This window comes from Terrapene carolina, unplaced genomic scaffold (assembly GCF_002925995.2).
Source record: "Terrapene carolina triunguis isolate 2854851 unplaced genomic scaffold, T_m_triunguis-2.0 Scaffold130, whole genome shotgun sequence".
Lineage (NCBI taxonomy): Eukaryota > Metazoa > Chordata > Testudines > Emydidae > Terrapene > Terrapene triunguis.
This window is the reverse complement of record NW_020664481.1, coordinates 24821955-24841798: the sequence shown is the minus strand read 5'-3', so window position 1 is coordinate 24841798 and position 19844 is coordinate 24821955. Positions and strand designations below refer to the sequence as shown.

Genomic DNA, 19844 nt, shown 5'->3' with positions numbered 1-19844 from the left:
ATTTACATTTTTACAGGGACCCTAACAACTTGAAATATCATCAACTAAAAAAGTAGCTTCAGATACATCATCTGTTCCTGAGTTCCAGTACTGTTTGTGGTTTTACAAACTCATTTTTTTACTTTAAAAATATTTCATTCCACTCTTGCTGTGTTTGATACCCACACAAACATTCAGAATGACTGACTGAATAGACACTGGACCACGGAAAAAGAATGAGAATTCTTGGTGCTTAGGGCACTCACCAGATTGTGGGAGACCAGAGTTCAAGTCCCTGCTCCAATGACTACTCAATTACTTATACACAGTGAAACAGCTACAACAGGAGAGATTGAAAGACCCACACCAGAATATCTCATAGCCCAGCAGCTAAGGTTCTCTTCTGTGGTCTGGGAGACCCAAGTTAAAATCCCTGTTCCTCATCAGGCAGTGAGGGGTTTGAACCCAGGCCTTCCATATTCCTGGGTAAGTGCCTTAATCAGTGGATTAAAAGTAATGAGGAGGGCACCACCATCATGGGCATTCTGGACTGCTCCTTTAGCTGATTGCTTCTCATTCTTCAGTTAATATGCAACTCGAATCAGATGTTTCTTGGCAGCTCAGCAAACTGTGAATTTTGCAACCAGTCAGGGCATAAGAACATAAACTAAATTCTGCCTTTCCGCCAACTTGGATTTTGTGCCTTGTCTTCAATAGGCTGTCTGGGGAAAGATAAAAATTTAGCTGTTGTACTGGGCTTAAATTTTCTCTAAATGCCCTGTAAAATAAAGTACATGACTCAAATCTGTGGTATCGTACACAAAACCAAACTGATGACTCAAAAAGTATTTTAATATCAACAGACTTGTAGGGTACTTCTTGACAAATCACCATTTAAGTTTCAATGGCCTTGGGTAGTCAACTTCACCCTGCATGTCATTAATTTCCAGTAAACATCCAGCTTTCCTGTTGCTTAAATATTAAAGACCAGAGAGGCACTTCATTAACTCACATGCTCTTCTTTTTCTTGTGCAGCAGTTCCATATCTATAATATATAGATCACATTTTACCAATTTTAATTTAAAAATACAAAATTAACTAATTTGGGGAATAATGAAATGACAGTATAGTGCTAATATATTAAATAATCCTTTTATGTTAAAAATTATATATCTGATGGTATAATTTCTAGAATAATAAAATAATTTCCCCCACCATTAGTGTAAAACTTTGTTTAGTTGGACAGACTTTCATTATTTTTTATCTGAAACTTGCAATGAGTCTGACATAGGTCTAACTAAAAGATAAATCTGAACATCTCAGTCATAATCTTGTATTTTGCAAGATATTACCATTGAAATAGAGCTGTTGCTAGTTATTGGCAATTTCTCTTCAAAAGCTGATGTCTAAATACACTTTTATAATTACAATCCTAACAAAGAAGTTGGTATCAGTGGTTGATCACATTAGTTAATTTTGACCTCAGCTATATATTAACAAATCTTCTTTGTTACAGACAAAGCTGCTAAACACATAATATACCTGACATAGGACCACAGAAGCAAGGAAACATAATGCTAAAATATACCCTCTACTAATCCACACACAACACTTCACTACTACAACTAGCTATACCACAATCCTAATTCTGCTCCATAGGGATGCCATCTTTCTGTCACCATCATCACCACAAAACCCCCTCCCAGCACCAAATTACTAAATCAGACATCCACAACTAATAGTGTTTTGAGGGCAGAGTTTGATAAGGTGGGTAGTGGAAAGCTAGCATCCGTACGAGTGCAAAGTTAAGGTTGTGGTTCATAGATAAGGACAGATGGGACCACTGTGATCATCTAGTCTTCTACATAACAAAGGGCGTAGAACTTTCCTGAATTAATTACTGTTTGAACTAGAGCATATATTTTAAAAAAGAATCTAATCTTGATTTTAAAAATTGCCAGGGATAGTGGAATCCACCAGACGATCTGCTTAATTGTTGCAGTGGTTAATTACACTCATTATTAAAAATGTTCACCTTATTTCCAGTCTGAACTTGTCTAGCTTCAACTTCCAGCCATTGGATCTTGTAATACCTTTGTCTAAGGTGAAGAGCCCATTACCAATTTCTTGTTCCCTATATAGATACTCAGCCTGTGATCAAACTATTTGCTAAACTAAATAAACTCAAAGAGCTCAGTCATAAGGCATGTTTTCTAATCCTGTAATCATTCTTGTTGCTCTTTGCTGAATCCTCGCCACTTTATCAATGTTCTTCTTGAACTGTGGACCTCAAAACAGGACATAATATTCCAGTAACAGTTGTACCAATGCCAAATACAGCGGTAATATTTCCCTATACTCACAGAGATCCCCCTGTTTCTACATAGCAGGATTCCATTAGCCCTTTTGACCACAGCGGCACACTGGGAGCTCATATTCAGATTACCCTCCAGCGTTCCCAAATCATCTTCAGAGTCTCTGCTTCCCAGGATAGAGTCCCCCAGTCCTTTGGTCTACATTCTTCGTTGTTGTTCAAGTGATAGTCCCTATTGTATTCCACTGAGGATTGCATTAGGACCATATTGTCAGTGAATGTTCATAACTCCTTACATACTATCCTTACATACATTTTGCAATGATTATGATGACCAGTATGACACAGGTTTTCAGTAGATACCTTACATGACACTCTTTTTGGCAAACTTGTATGTAGATGCCAGACTCAAGGAATCCCTGTAGCCCTTATACACCCCTGTGCGCTCTGCCAGTTGGCACCAAGAGGTCCCTGGGTCACAGTGCTCCAGCTGCCTTGGTTCCTTTCAGCCATGAATAGCTGATGGGGTAGAACCGATCTGGGGTAAACCCAGATCAGTCTTCAGTGTCTAGCTTAGATAACACTATTAGGATTTTTTAGTATAGGATTAATTGGTATATAGCTAAGGATAGATTTTAGTCAAAACTTTCTTTGGTTCTGAGATGGTCAATCCAAAGACTAATAAGTCAGGCTTTAAGAGATGTGCTTCCTGCCTGTTTGTCCAGCATCCAGTGCACATACCAGATGCCTTGTCTGTCTAGAAGAGGGGTACTCTCCTTCAAATGCTCTACATTTATTCCAGGAACGAGAAAGGAGTGGCAGAACACACTACAGGCAATTCTGCTACAGGAGACATTAGCAACAAAGCCTATTGGATCTGAACTTTTGTATGGATCCAAGACATACCATAGCTCAGCCTCAAATACATCAGAGGTTAAACTCTTCAGAGACACATGCTTCTTGTCTGTTTCACCTCTGAGCTCAAAGACTATAGCTCTGTCACAGTTCAGAGCAACTTAACCAGTATTCACCCTTCCATGGGCCAGCAAGGCACCCATTCTCAGACTTCCAACTCCCCAGCCATCATCTCTATGGGCAGAGACATGCACCTCTCTCCTTCATGACTGGGGTATTTTCAGGCTGTACTGTTCCCGGCCTATACTTTAAATTCTCCAGTAAAGTCAGATTGTCTAAGCAGGCCTACTTTTTCTTCTCAAAGTCCATAAACAACATAATTGTCCACCAATATGTTACCACACCTTTCTTTCTAACCAAATATATTTATTCTTAAGGTAAAATCATTACAGAGAAAAGATATTAAAAACAATAAAGAAACTACATGCATGCAAATAAACTTACCAGAGATTACCTCCTGATTCGAACCAGGTGAAGAATCCTTCAGACCCCACCATGGAGTTTTTCAGTGGTCACAAATTCATAACTGCCTTGGTTCAGAACAGGCACACCCATGAATCTGAGAATCACACTTTTCTCCAGTTCAGGCCTCTGGTTTTGTCCTTGTGTAACAGGTGATCAGCAGACAGTGAGTTTCTGCTCAGGGTGCAGCGTGAAAAAGAATGGGTCCAGAGGAGAGAAGTTGGCTTCCTTTTAGGTCTGTAATAGAGTGACCAGGGAGGTTGAAGTGTTCTCCGACTGGTTTTTGGATGTTATAATTCTTGACGTCTGATTTGTATCCATTTATTCTTTTGCATAGAGACTGTCAGGTTTGGCCAAATGCACACAAATCAGACGTCAAGAATTATAACTTTCAAAAACCTGTCGGAGAACACTTCAACCTCCCTGGTCGCTCTATTACAGACCTAAAAGTCGTAGACTTTAAGGCCAAAAAGGACCATCATGATCATCTAGTTTGACCTCCTGCACATTGCAGGCCACAGAACCTCGCCCACCCACTCCTGTAATAGACCCATAACCTCTGGCTGAGTTACTGAAGTCCTCACATCATGATTTAAAGACTTCAAGTTACAGAGAATCCATCATTTATTCTAGTTTAAACCTGCAAGTGACCCGTGATCCATGCTGCAGAGGAAGGCAAACACCCACCCCAGGTTACTATCCAGTCTAGTACATAAATATTTTAAAGAAAGTTGTTAATAGAGAGAAAATTAAGGGTTGGTTACTCTCTTCCTATCAGATACAATATTACCTGTTTGAGTAAATATTCTTTATACTTGCAATAGTGAATAATACTAGAACTTCTTGACTTGTGTCATAAAGTGGGGGTGTAGTATTTTTAAAAACAGTTAACTTCATCCTCTTGGCAAGATTCCTACTCTCTCTCTCTCTCCCCCTCTGAAAATTAATACAGGTCTAAAAATCAAAAAGATTATGATCTTTTCCTTAAAATGCCAGTTCCCTTAAACTGTTTTCTAATTCTCATTGCCTATCTGTAATATAGTATTTTTCTTTTTCATTGTCCTGCACCCTCAGTTGCATAAGGTGTCCACTGGTTTCCGCCATTTTCCAGTCTTGTGCTGATCTGTTCGGGTTTGAGTGTCATGTTCATTGATTACTACTTTTTCTATTCTACATAATATTCCTCTAAGATGCCCTCTTTATCACATGAGATGCTTGCTATGCCATTCTTTGTTCTATAATATGTCTGAGAACAGCAGTATGGTCTGCACATGATCTTAGTGGTCTAAAACTTGCTTATTCCTCTCTAATTTGAAGGGCCTTTTATTACTTCCTAGTTGATGATGCACTTTTTCCCAGAAACTGAGAGTAATGTGATTCTTCTGCGATAACACGTGCGTGCGCGCGCTCTCTCTCTCTTTTTTTTTTTTTTTTACACTGGGTTGGGTTTTTTCTTCATTCCATTGTCTATTCATAAACACAAGGAAAGTCTGTAGGGCTGTTTTGTAACTTGCTTTAATTACTTGCTTTGTTACTTGCTTTTTCCAAGTGGTGGTGTCCACGTTATCACTTGCCGTGGAAGTAGTGGTGGTGGTATCCTTAAAGTATGTCCTAAATAGGTCCATCATCATCTTTTTTTGCCATATTTGATGCTTTAGATTGGTTGCTCTATTCAGAATTTCTGATGTTTCAGGAAAGATCTTCTGCAGGCATTTACTTTGGAATGAATTGATCTTATCAATTTCTTTTGTAGATTTCCATGGCTGTACTCCATAAAGGAGGACAGACATGATGCTGATGTTGAAAATTCTTATTTTTGTGTTAGTACCAGTCATGCTACTTTTCCAAATATTTCTAAGTTAATAAAAGTTGTTTGCTGCTTTTGATATTTGTTGCTTGACATCTAGCATGCTAGTCACAATTGTTGCATATATCACTCCTAGATAGGTAAATGACTTACTACTTCTAGTGTTTTTTCATCCTCTCTAATGAATACTTTGGAACATTGATAGCCATATATTTTGTCTTCCTCTTGTTGATGACCCAACCGACTTGCTTTGCTCTATCTGCCAAAAAGCTGGGTCTGTTCTTCCATTAAGCAATATGTTGAACTAGGCAGAACAATGTCATCAGCGAAAACAAGGTCATCCAATTGTACTTTATCGTTTGTCCATAAAATCCCTTGCATTCTGTGGTTATTTCCCTTATGACATAGTCAAAGACAAGTGCAAAAAATAGTTAGGACATAATATACCCTTGCCTTAGTCCAGTCATCACAGCAAACCATTGGTGGCTGATGTCACCATCTCTGACTGCTCATTTGGTATTATCACATAGATCTTGGATGATTCTAACTATTTTTGCTGGTATTCTGTAGTATGTTATAATTTTTGACCGTCTGTGTAGGCTGTCAGAAGCCTTCCATAAATCTACAAAATTTATCACATGAGATGCTTGCTATGCCATTCTTTGTTCTATAATATGTCTGAGAACAGCAGTATGGTCTGCACATGATCTTAGTGGTCTAAAACTTGCTTATTCCTCTCTAATTTGAAGGGCCTTTTATTACTTTCTAGTTGATGTTGCACTTTTTCCCAGAAACTGAGAGTAATGTGATTCTTCTGCGATAACACGCTCTCGCTCTCTCTCTCGCTCTCACACTGGGTTGGGTTTTTTCTTCATTCCATAGTCTATCCATAAACACAAGGAAAGTCTGTAGGGCTGTTTCGTTACTTGCTTTAATCATCTCTGTAGTAGCATTATCCTCCCCAGCTGTTTTCCCATTTTTGAGTTTACTAATGGCTTTTCTAACTGTTTTCTAACTATTGTAATACCTCCTAAATCAATATCAAGCTCTAGTGGTAGATCTTTATCTTGTATTTCTAGTAGTTTGCTTGGTCTTGGTCTATGTAAAACAGCCTGAAACTATTCTGCCCATCTTTTATTTTGTTGTTCTGTACTGAGTCTTTCTATTTGCATCTTTAATAAGGCCTCCAATACGTTTCATGTTACTTATTTGATTATCTTATGCAAGATTGTAGGATTAACTCTTTGGCATCTTCAGCCTCAACATTTTCTATCAATATACGTCCTTTTGTCTCTTCTAGCACTCTATTTTTAGCATTATGCACAATTTTATATTTAGTACTTACGTAAATAGCTTTGAAAAGAGGAGGATTTTAAACATGGTGCGTCTTGGCAAACAACCCCTTTATACTTTGTAACACGGTGCGTCTTGGCAAACAACCCCTTTATACTTTGTTACCCTAGAGAACAGAAGGCTTCACCCTCTAAATTAAAACAATACCTTTAACAGCAAAAATAGTTCTAAAGAACCATTTCTGATTCCTTACTATTTGCAACAGCTTTTTCATTTTTTCAAATAATTTATTGCACAAAAATTCTATTTATTTTTTTTAAGACAAATGTGGGTTGTTGGGTTTTTTTTTTTTTAAAGTTTCATGATTAAATTCCCAAGAAAGCTTCTCTGGTATGGTTAGCACTAAAACTGATCTGTATAAAACTTGCTCAAAACTGTGTAATACATGACTGATAGTTAAGGGTCTGAATCTGCAAATATCTGAATGTGAATAGCTTGACTTATGCAAGTAAAACCATGGTAGTCAATCACACTGCTTGTATGATTGAAGTAACTTAGTTGCATATGTATTGGCAAAAGTAGTCCTACCTTTTCACTGAAATGTAAGAAATATGACTTTTTAGTCTAATTTTGTTGTAGACACTGTTGAAAAGTCACTAGCTCCCTAATGCTTGTGTTTTAAGTATCCTATATGTACTATTGTTTTTAATTACATACTGGTATTTGTCCTATGGTGGTTCATGCAACATGACACAAACTTAAAAGCAATCATTCAGTTTTCTACTGGTAGTGTATGACATCTATGAATAGTTGGATCTCTGGTTTTTCTTTTTTGTCTTCTACCAAAAGATGATGGGGGGTGTGTGTGTGTGTGTGTGTGTGTGTGTACACATGCTTGCTTCTGGAATTAGAAATATTAATTTAAATTTTTATCACATTATGTAATAGCTTTTACCTTAAAACAAGTATCAGCATGCTTTTTTCATTAATGTATTTTTTATAAATATATTTAAACAGATTTTAATTAGTCCATGTAAATTAAGTAGAATGGGCGAGATATTCAGCTTATATTAAATGACACCGTATGTTAACACTAATACACATCAGTTAAGGATGTGACCATTAAATTTTACAATTTATTTTAATTTACTTGATATTTTAAAATCCTAGTGGAAAACCTGAATTTTCTCCTCCTGTTTAAAGAATATCAGTGTAAAGAACTACACGTGCTCTTTGACTGTGGTGTCAACTCACAATATAATCTATGCAGAAATCCTGAGTGATATAGGTTTGTTTGTAAAGAAAACTTTGATCAAATTATATTGGACGTTTCCAGCAGTAAGAACATTTAAGAATCTTAGAATCTGTTTACAGTAACTGAACTTTAATATTTTGAATTGCATTCACGTTCAGAAAATGCTTTTTCGCCTGAATTTCTTGTAAACTTAATTTCTCTCAACAGATGGACGACCTCAGTGGGAAGTAGAAGGGAAAATAATTAGGGAAAAGTGTCAAGGGGTGAGAAACTTATTTTTCTTTCTTTAGACAGCTGTTTCTGTTTTTTTAAGTAAGAAATTGGTCTTCATTGTCTTGTTTTTCAGTTTAGACTTTTACTATAAAGTAAATGATTAATAGGACACATGAACAAGTTTTGCAGTTTACTTCATCTGAAGACTTTTTCTAAATTGTTGTAACAGTATAAAGCAGTTAGGTTGCTGCTTCCTAAGAAAACGAAATGATAAACTTGTTTGAAAAACTAAAAGGGGAAATGTAGAATAACTGTTAAGGTGAGAAGTAATTTTCATTGCATTAGACTCCTGCCAATGAGATGAGCAGCATGAAGTTTAGTGTCTGCTACCATGGCATTCATATGCTCATGAAGATAAATTATTATTTCACATAAGTGTATTTTTAAATAAAAATGTAATATCTAGAATATGCAAAAATGTCTCCTGCATCACAGGTCTTAAATTATATCTTATGTTTCTGCTTTACTGTTTAGAAGATGCATGAAGCAATAGCTTCATCCAACTAAAAATCCCCATTTGAGTTAACATTGCAGTCAGTACTCAAGCAGTATTCTTTAACAGGTGTATTTCATTTACATTTTAAATGTAATGCTATCTTGTTTCAACTTTAATTTAGGCTAACATTGTTCTTGAAGTTCCGCCGTACCATAACAAAACGATTACAGCTGCAGTCCAGGTGCAGTTTTATCTTTGCAATGGGAAGAGGAAAAAAAGCCAGTCTCAACGTTTTACTTATACACCAGGTACACACAGCTACTGCATCTTACTGTAAGCTAGTTAGTGTACACTAAATTTTAGTAATTTTTTTAAAAGTGTATTTCATAGATACCATACAAAATATGTTCCCTTTGATAAGTAGATGTGACTAATTTTTTTTCAATTTGTGAATTGCCAATTAAGAATTTGTCTAATTTCATAACAGAAACTTGAATCCAATGTAGTAGTGTGAAATAATATGAATAGGGTTAACAATTTCTATTTTGGCAATTATATTTTTACAACATTATTCAATTCTTTTATTCCTATAGCTTTTTGGCCACATGGAGTGTGAATTATCAGTGGTCACTGTTTTTCATGATTCTGTTCTGTCTCCAGTTAGTGATACTATGTAGTGAATTCCAGGAGTACAGTCACAGATGATAGAGGAATGGATCATCCCCAATTTATGCGACGCCAGTCTTTCTCTCAATAGTCAAAATACAACTTTGGAGTTCAGATGAGAGAGAAAAAAAATATACTCCATAGACATCTTGCAGTGTGGACAGAGCTAGTCTTGGAACTTCGTAAGAATGGCATACTGTAGTTGATCTGTCTTAGCAAGAGTGTTATTGGTATTGGGGAAAACCATACTGCAATTATGTAACATTTATTCTTTTTGGATGGCTTTTCAAGTGGATTTAAAGTTCCTAATAGACTGTAAAGAGCAGTCAGGAGTTCATCAAGAACCAATGATAGCTGTAAGTGTAAGTTCCCTTCAGCATTGCTTTGTACACGCTGTTTATGTGAAATTGGAGGACTTGACATACACAAGTATATATCAGAAAACTAATGGATGCTCCTAACAGGCACTGTAGACTGACAACTGAATTATTATTTTACACCAAAAGTACACCAAAATAATCATAAGGTGGCTCTTTACTGAAAAAACTACTCTTGAAATATTGGAATGAGTAATAGAACATACCAGCTTAAAATGTGTACAAAATAAAAAGGAAGTGAAGTTATAACTGAAGCTATATTACGGCAACCCTTAACACCCACTTGAAGGGTTTCCTGTTTTCATTTTAACATGCATGCTGTAAGCCAGTAATTGATTGGTACAGGTGTTGGCAGGAAAAAGCTGTTGTGCTTATAAGTAACAGCCCCTGATTATCAGTTACCCATGGCTTTTGGCTTAAAAAAGAAGCAGGGGGACTCAAATTATTGAAAAATGTGTGAACCTACAATTCTGTGGCTGTTTTAAAAAGAACCCTGGAGCTGAAAGGAAATATGAAATAAGTCTGTGTAGGCATGGTAATAAGCATGTGGGGGGGGGGGTGAATCATTCTAGCTGTTTGTATAAAAAAGATATAATTATTGCTTCCACATATCCATACTTATGGATGCATAGGCATGTCTCATTATTGGTGGAACTTTGGAAAGCTTTGATTGCTAGAATAGCATGCATGCGCTGTTGTAGCACTTCAGATTTTTCAGTGCAAACCAAAGTGGGTTTTTGGGGTGTTTTTTGCTCCTGCATTGCTAAATACTAAATGTGCTTATGGGATTAGAGGAGTGAGCTGGGGCAAGAAAACTTGAGTGCCATTCCAATCCAAATGAATAGAGAACCTTCTTCCATTATTCCTTCCGGCAGAAAGACTCCTCAAAATAGAGTTCTCTGTTTGTAGGGCCCTCAAAATCAACCTTACCATTATCTGATGTGCAAATTGAGATCCAGCAACTTCACTCAAGTCCACAAATACTTCCTTGACGGCTAATTGTTGATTCCATTAAGGTCAACAATGACCTACTTAAGGGAACCTCCTTTGAGCTTCACCTCTTTCTTCTTGGGAGCTAATGTCAGGGTGTCCCCCTCCCCCCTGCTCCTGCAGCCCGCTTACCCTTCTCCATATAGAGCAGGGAGGGGATACAGACTGAGAGAGACAGAGAGAGCTTGGGGCAGCAGCTGCTGTCTCAACTTCCTGATCCACTTAAAAAGACAATGCACTTAAGAGTGGGTCAGCTTACCTAAAGGGGCAGTGAGCATCTCTCTCTCTCTCTCTCTCTCTCTCTCTCTCTCCCCCATACACACAAGGTGTGTGTCTCTGTCTGCTATGCTGTCTCCCCTCCCTCCTGTTCATGCTGCCTTGATGAGAGGCTACATTAACAACAATGTGTTAACCCTTGAGGGCTCAGCCGAGTGCTAGTTCATCATTTAGCAGCAAGGCATTCCCTGGGAAATATCCCTCCCTCTTCCAACCTCTAACTTCACCACCTCAACCAAGCTTCACAATCATCATAGCTGTGAATAGTATTAAATTGTTTGTTTAAAACGTATACTGTGTGTATATCTATATAATATATAGTTTTTTGTCTGGTGAAAAAAAATTTCCCTGGAACCTAACACCCCCTCCCCCCCATTTACATTAATTCTTATGGGGAAATTGGATTCGCTTAACATCGTTTCGCTTAGTCGCATTTTTCAGGAACATAACTACAACGTTAAGCGAGGAGTTACTGTACGTAGTTTGAATCCTCCTCCCAAACTAGGGGTAAATGCTTCTTTGCACATCCCAGGACTATTGCCACAGGTGGGCCTGGGATAGGCCATGACCCTACCGAGTTAGCATCCAAGCCCACCTGAATATGAGCCTGCGTGAACCCCCTCTAACTCCTGTAACAACAGCAGCTGTGGTAGATTGCTCCAGGACCCTGGCAAGGACAGTGAGAGCCACCTTCTCCCTCCCATCATCTGTTCCAGATCAGTCAGTAACTGCCTCCTCCACCCAATAGAGAGGTCGGGGCACACTACTAGAGAGAATATGACTGCCCTACAGAGACCTATATGGCTTCCTGACAGTCCCCACACATGGGGAGTTGTGCAGCTGAGGCAGCAGGTGTTAGAGTAGGACAGAGAAGAACAGGGGCTGCTGTTTCTGTGGTATTGGGAACAGCACATTACATAGCAGGTGATGGAGCCTGGATAGCGGGAATAGGAAATGGGGTTCAGCCAAGCTTTCTGGTCATTGCCTGTTCCCCATAATTGGGGCCCATCCAAACTTTCATTCCTAGCTACTCCTCTGCCACATTCCACTGTACAGACTGGAGAGGGGAGCTAAATGGAAAACTTTCTTCTTACCTGTGAATTTGCTGTCTTATACATTCCATGTCTCATATTCTGGAATACCCAGAAATGGTTTACTTCAGAACTGAAGTAGTTGGATCTTGCCTCTAGTTTCCAAGGTTAAAAGGGAAAATACGTGTTTGCATAAAGAAATATCTGTATATTTCCTAAGGCTCTGTTACAAGATTTATTTGTTAATGTTTGGTGGCATTAATGTATTTAGTTAGTATTTTCCAGCTTTGCAACATGTCATTATGGTGTATAATTGACAGTATAATTGGGTCTACAGTAGGGGATCTTCTGGCATAGTTAAATCACACCCTGAGCCAACATAGCTGTGCTGGCAAAACTTTTACTTTTAGATCTGCAGAGGTATAATTTGGAGCCTCTGGTAATAGTTTCATAACTCTCTCCCCTGTATGTGGGGATTGGTGCTGAACTTCTTGTCAGAACCTTGTCAGTGAAGCTCACTGGTTGGCCCCCAGTGTCCTTTATTAACTCAAGTCTACTGAGCTTAGTCCCCTGCCCAGTAATGGTACAGTAACACCCCAACTCCCCCCAAGACAATACAAAGCATAGGGCAATAGTTCAGAAGATAGAGAACCTTCGGGTTACTGATGAGGAAAGAGGGAGCTGAAGGAAAGCACTGAGTAGATAAGAAAAGGGAAAATGTTTCAGGCATAGAGGCCAGCCAGCATGACAAGAAGCACAAATTCAAGAATGGAAGAGAGAAATTAAGAGTGAGACAAAAAGAATGGTAAGCAGTGGGGGAAACTAGTCGAGTATATAAGAGACACAACAGTAGTGGAATGGCATTTACACATAAGTGCTATGTAATTAAAGTATGTACTGAGTCATATTATAGTGAAGTAGAATTGTAAGGTATAACTTTGATTTTTATTCATTTTTCTAGTTTTAATGAAACAAGAGCACAGAGATGAAATGGATTTGACTGCTGTTCCATCTTTGTCCCTGCCTCATACTGGCAGCGTTCAGGGCCTGCACTCCATCCGAACTCAGCTGTCTTCAGCAGATCCAGGGCACCCGCACGATAGTTTACTGTCTACATCACCCAGGAGCCTTGTGTGCCCAGTTCAGCAACCGTATACATCCATGGTGACATCAGCAGTATCCCATCTGTCTCACATACAAGGTAGAAACATCAGTCCAGGTGATGAGTGTCATGTTTTGCCTCCTGTGGTTCACCAGTCTTTCCAAGTAACATCATCACCTCCTGTGAGGCCTTCCTATCAGCCTATGCAATCTAATGTTATGTACAATGGGCAACCTGGTCTTCCCATGAACTCTGCCTCCAGCCAAGGATTTGACACTATTTCATTTCAACAAGATGCAGCTGTACCTCATTTGATAAATCTTAGCTGCCCACCTCTGCCACCAATGCAGTACCATTCTTCAAATCCTGGCTCAGTGACAACTTCATGTACAGTAGGGCATCCTTTGGCACATCCAGCTCATTCAGGACAATCATCACCTCATCTGCAGTCAATGGGATACCACTGTCCAAATACTGGGCAGGGTTCTCTCTCTTCTGCAATGAATCAACCCCTTGGGCAACCTTCCCCTCAGTTGCAGCAAGTCACATACCATTCTGCAAACCCAGGGTCTGCTTCATCACCATCCCCAACAGCTTCCCATCCTTTGGTCCATTCGCCACTGTCTGGGCCAGCTTCTCCTCAGCTACAACCTATGCCATACCAGTCTCCTAGCTCAGGACCTGCCTCATCCCCTCCCCCAACAGCTATAAGTCACTCGGGACAACACTCCCCTCAAGAACATAGTCCTGGATTGGGAGGTCTTCATGCAGCTTCTGCTTTAGTACATCACAGTGTATGCGAATCATCTCCATTTTCATCAGACGGGGTAGCTGTTAACATTAAACCAGAACCTGAAGATCAAGAGTTGAGTTTTCAAACAATTGGATTGCAAGACATCACACTAGATGATGGTAAGTGGATATAACTTTTGATGGCTGGGATTTTGTAAGATACTGGTGACATTGGAGCAATAATGTAAGCAACATATTTTCAGAAGAACAATCTCTCTTTTACAGGCATAGCTTCCATCCACAAAAATCGCAGTCACATTTTTGTCCCCCCAGTGCCTGTTGTATGTGTACTGCACATTAGGTGTAATTCTTGTAATTAGAGGAACCAAGTGCTCTTCCTTTGATTTGCACCCACAATTTGTTTTATGGGCACAAAATCCCTTCTAAAATTTACCGTTTACCATTCAGGAACATCCTTCTACATGAGGAATTAGTTTTAAAACACTTCTTTGTAACTTGTTGATTTGATGCTACTGTGTCCTTTTGTTGTATAACTGAGTTACTTAAGCCTTTGAATAATATCTTGAAATTCAAACTCTGGAAGAATACAATTCTAACCCTTAGTAGTGTTAACGCTTTATTTGTCCACCATTTGCAATAGGCTAGATGCTGAGAGAAATCAAACTTAGAGGCCTGTTTAGGTTCATTTGCTAAGTATGTGGCAATCGTTTACAGTGTGACACAGACTAGGTAAAAATGCCCCAGTTTAGAAGGACAAACCTAATGCCCAGACTAGTTCTGTTTGAAACTAAAATGTTATCTAAATTTCAGTACTACCTTGAAATCTGAGCTTGGGCTAGAGCCCAGGTTCTGGGTCTCTGTAAGATGGGGAAGGTCCCATAGCCTGGGCTCCAGCCTGAACCCAAATGTCTACACTGCAATTTTATAGCCCTGCATCCCCAGCCAAGTCAGCTGACACAGGCCAGTTGTGGGTGTTTTACTGCAATGTAGAAATACCCTCAAAGGCTAGAAGCTTTTTTAAATGAAAGCTTAAATTCTACAAAAGTTGATCAGTAAACCCACCACTTGCCGTGAAACATTCACTACACACCACCTGACAAGGGGTGCATGGATTTGACAAGCCTAGCAGTAGAACCTAGTTAATCTAATAATTCGTCCAGACAAAAACTGTGTGCTCCACATCTCAAAGATTTAATAGAATGTAATGGTGAAGTCTGCCTTAATTACTTTTTATAAACTATAAACAGTATATGTAGGTGATACTTAACTATTACTAATTATAACTGCCCAATTATCTAATTATCTTAATTCATCAGCTAATAATTTTCAAGAATTGTTAGGCTGCAAGCTGCCTCCAAGTAATTCCTGAAAATCCGTGAGTCAACTACGTATCGTTTTTGGTATTTGTGTAACTTTAGTTTTTAAAAAACATTCAAGTACTAAAACTGTGGTTATGTAATGTGTTTCTTATTGCCTAGAAAACAATTCTCTAACAGATTGCTCTTAAAGAGACACTAGATGCTTAAAATTCTTTAAAAAAATTAGTACTAGTGAAAGGTACGAGGAACTAGATCCACAATTTGCCTCTTGAACAGCAAAAGTCGAACATTTAGGCACTATTGACATTCTCAAAACTCCTGCTCAGTTGCTGTCTAACCCTGTAGGTACCTATGTTTCCATTGGTAGGTTTGAACAAAGCTACCTATGTCCTGATTCTATTCCACTGCAAATAGCAACAGTGACTTTTTTGTGAATTTACTAATTTGCCATTATATTTCAAGCTCAAATTTTCAGGTACTTTCTGTTCCATAAAGTATGACTTGTTTTGCACTAAAATTTTCTGTGCTGTTTCAGTTGAAGAAAACAGAATTTTAACTTGCCATGAAGTTGAACCTTGGTGAAAACAAGGGCTTCTGACATGGCTTGCAAAAAAGTTTAGTTAAAAAATATGCAACTGTTGGGAAAATTGCATGTTGCATCTGTCTGACACAAGCATGCATCAAGTTCATTCTTTGAAATATGCAGTTACTGAAAGCAGTCACTGAAATTAACATAATACATTCACATAAGAACTTTCCAAGAGTACAACTGACCTCATCTCCAGACATCAAGAAGTCTAGGTTCAAGGTAACACATGGAATGAAATCAACAAGTTGGAAAAGCATTGTTTCTGGTAAAAGGGACCTATGCCTGATTCCTGCTCTCCAATTTGTATCTGAAGCTGGTTCAGCTCTTAAGGTGGTTGTTCTTGAAGGCCTAGACTGTAGAAGCCAACTTTGCAAGTAATGTAGTCAACCAGTAAGAATATCTTCCTTACCCTCTGCCAGAAGTCAGATGTCTGATTTATATGTGGTGACAAAACTTGATTTTTTTGAACTTTCTTCTGTGGCAAATTCACCCTATTTTTAAATTCTATGTTGTTGCAAGTGGAAGAATCCCCATTTAGCTGTCCCACTACAGGGGGCTACTTTAAGCATAAATGACTAAGCATGTCTGCAAAATGTTACATTTAGCCCTGGGAGTCTATCACTTAGAAGAACACTGCTTTCCTTAGGGCTTGTCTGTGCTTTAAAGTTTTGCCACTGTAACAGTGCCAGCATAGTTAAAGCAGAAAATCTCCCCAAGTGTAAATACAGTTACACAGCTATAAACATACGTGTACAGATATGGTTATTCTGATCAGGAGTATAATAAATTATATTGCTATAAGGCACCTGTATAACTGCATCCATGCATGGGCTTTTACTGATAGCTGAATTGGAAAAAATCACACCCCTAAACTACATAGTTATATTGGTAAAATGTCCACTGTAGACCAGCCCTAAGTGTGAGAGAGGCTCCAGAATACAGCAATTTGTGATATTTTGGAAAATTTCTAAACGTCTCAAGAAGCCTTGTCATATTCTCCATTCCAAGCAGTTGAAGGGGTTGAGGATCTCTGATCTGATGGTAGAGGCCCAGGAAATTGGGAGTCATCTCCCCAAGGTGGGATTACTTATGATTATTTAGCATACATCACAGGCCTAATGTCACAATCTAGGGCTGCTTGTGCTCTGATTGGTCATGCTGTGTAGTCTAAAATGTTTGCCTGTGATCAGTTCAGAAGGATGTCCTCAAACTGATTGCTATCCCTTGCCCTAGGGCAGGTAGACTTGGGGTTGCCTCCTCCACTTGGCTCTGTGGGACCCTCTTCTCTTAAAGGCAGGCCCTTCCTCTTCAAGGTGTCCAGACACTGCATATGGGATACTGTCTTAGTTTCCCTTTTTTCCCCACTTAGGCCTGAGGTTCTCATGTTTTTGAATGTGGATCTGACCCCTCATTCTTAGCATATTGGTATCTACCATTTCTCCTCTCACCTCCTCCTTCAGAACTTGGTCTCTCCACTGGGACTCTCAGAAGTCCCTTGCTGTCTAAAGGAAAGACTTCCCATTTTGTATGAGGAAGGCTAAAGAAATGCAGGCTAAAATGCTTCCTCTGTGGAGGAAGGCCTGAGGTAGACCTCTGTTCTCTTGATTTTCTCCAGATAACGGCAGGCCTTAACAGCTTTCAAAGGGTGAATGTTGACTCAGAAAAGTTCAGTCCTCCCTTTTTCTCTTGGTTGATAAACAGGTTTTCAGCTGTTATATTAATGCCTTTGATCCTCTCCCCTTCTGTCACCCCATACTACCTACACACACATCTAAAATTGAAAGAGATCTGTTTCCAGAAACAGTTCTTGGAGCTACTGCAGAGAATTTCAGAAAAATCCATCAACCTTAATGACTTAAGTCTTCTTTTGGAGCAGACTACAAAGCTTTCATATTGCATAATCATAGATACTACAATGGCCAGTTTTGTAGGAGAGGTTCAGGAGTGTTTAAGCTGAAATGAATAGTGGTGTGGCAGTGAAAATGTGGTATTTGATATTGTAAACTAGCTCTTCTATTTCATATGCTTTTTAGATTTACAAACTAAAATGAACAGGAGTACTTGTGGCACCTTAGAGACTAATAAATTTGTTAGTCTCTAAGGTGCCACAAGTACTCCTGTTCTTTTTGCGGATACAGACTAACACGGCTGCTACTCTGAAAACTAAAATGGTTGGTTTTACAATTGTTTGGAAAAATAAGGATCTATTTAAATGTCACAGATATTGAGCACCTCACTTTAGAGTTGTAGCTTTATACTGTAGCGTCACAAAACCTGAAAACCATTAAATTAATGTTGATGAACTTGTCCTGAAAATAATTAACAAAAGGCTGTGGTTCACCTTTGAACTGATTTAAGCACCTCTATAATCCCATTCACCTTTTAGGTCCCCTGAAATCCAGACAATCAGTTACGCCATTTGTGAATCTGCATTCCACTATGCTAATGACTTCACACCCATCATGCTTATGCAAGTCTAAGAGGGGTGACAAATTGGGTTAATTGTTGACTTTTTTCCATATTGTGCAATTTTGCAAAAAGCTTCTATTTAGAGTATATATCCCAAAGGGTAAAAATAGAATGTAAGGGGGGGGAACACCACTTGCACTGTATGTGTGCATGCATGCACTGTATGTGTGCATGCATGCACTGTACTGTCTACAGCAGACTTTCATGATAGATGTGGTGTCGCAGATCGGAATCTGGCAACCTGCATTTCAAAGAACTTCAAATTCATTTATTTTCTTTTAAATTCTGTTGCATATATCTCTTTGCAATCAAAAATGCATTGAATATAAGAAGGAATTTAAATGTTGAATTACGATTTATATTACAAATATAACTACTAACAGAACTAGAAAAAGCTTCACTTAAATTTTACCTTTTGGAAGATGTGGCAGTTTCAAAGCCAACTATATTGTGTACCATTCTAAATAGGGAAGGGCCGTGTGTTCCTGAAGACCAGTGTTGTTCCAGTTTTAAAAACTTGTGCACATTGGCCATCTCAGAACCATTGGTCATCTGAGCTGGTGAAACTGACAGCAGGCTGCATAAGTACAAGAGGTTCTCAAGGTCTGTCACAAGTTGACATCCTTTTCTTCCCATTGACTCAAACCACCCTTTCCCCAACACAGCGTGTGAATCCTTCAGATGATGGAGACAGAGGGATGGAGATTGCTTGGCTGAAGACAGTAGGATTCAGCATTTGATTTAGTCTTTGCCATATACATCCATCACCCTCTGACACAGTCCCCTGTGTGCTCTTGCCCCAGGTCAGGTGTCCCAGATTTTCATCTTGAAAATCTAGTCATTCTCGTTCGGAATGTTTGCAGCAGCCAGTTGAGTTGAAGTCTGCAGCTTCTCTTCATTTTTTTCATTCTGTTAACTTGTAGCAAATTATTAACTTTTGTTGCTGTCCAGTTTACAAGTGTGTGACAAATTTTAGTTTATAAAATGTACTACTCTTTTAGATCATCTGAAACTTAAGCTATTGAGTATTTCTACTTCTGAGTGTGCATTATGTAAATTTCATTTTTTTGTGGATTTGGGTAATGTATATAATTGTAGTTAATCATTTTTAGGAGGTTTATATTAACCATGGGTTGTGTTTAGTATCAGATTATGATAACCTTTTTGCTAATCTCCTTTCACTTCCTTATGTGTTGTATCCTCATTACATAAAGATGGAGATTAGATGTGGATTTTCTATAAATCATAACTAGATCTCCTCTAACAATTTTCTGTGCATAAAATTTGTAAGCTGCTTTGTAAGATATAGTCCACATCTAGAGTTCAACTTTTTACCCTAATTCAGTTTCCTATAACAGTATTGTGATTCAATAATTTATCATCTTTTAGGGGATATGTTCAGTTGTGTGAAATCACTGATGATGATTCAGATCCTTTGCTAGCTGGTCTAGGGATCAATACTATTATCTAGAGAAGCTGTTCACCAGCTTTCACAGATTGAGTCTATAGTAACTTTCACAGAATTGCAATAGTAATA

The 19844-nt window shown here is 38.6% G+C and overlaps 1 protein-coding gene across 3 annotated transcripts in view; it reads left to right on the top strand.

The window, feature by feature from the left end:
• The window catches only part of NFATC3 (nuclear factor of activated T cells 3), a 126874-nt gene that overhangs the window by 89694 nt on the left and 17336 nt on the right, over window positions 1-19844 (top strand). For 2 of the 3 annotated variants that reach the window (XM_024219420.2, XM_024219419.2), the window contains exons 7-9: window positions 8234-8289; window positions 8917-9043; window positions 13037-14089. In XM_024219420.2, the coding sequence (XP_024075188.2) occupies window positions 8234-8289; window positions 8917-9043; window positions 13037-14089 (1236 nt within the window). The remainder of the gene's footprint in view (window positions 1-8233; window positions 8290-8916; window positions 9044-13036; window positions 14090-19844) is intronic. The other variant, XM_024219421.2, reaches the window with a different exon arrangement.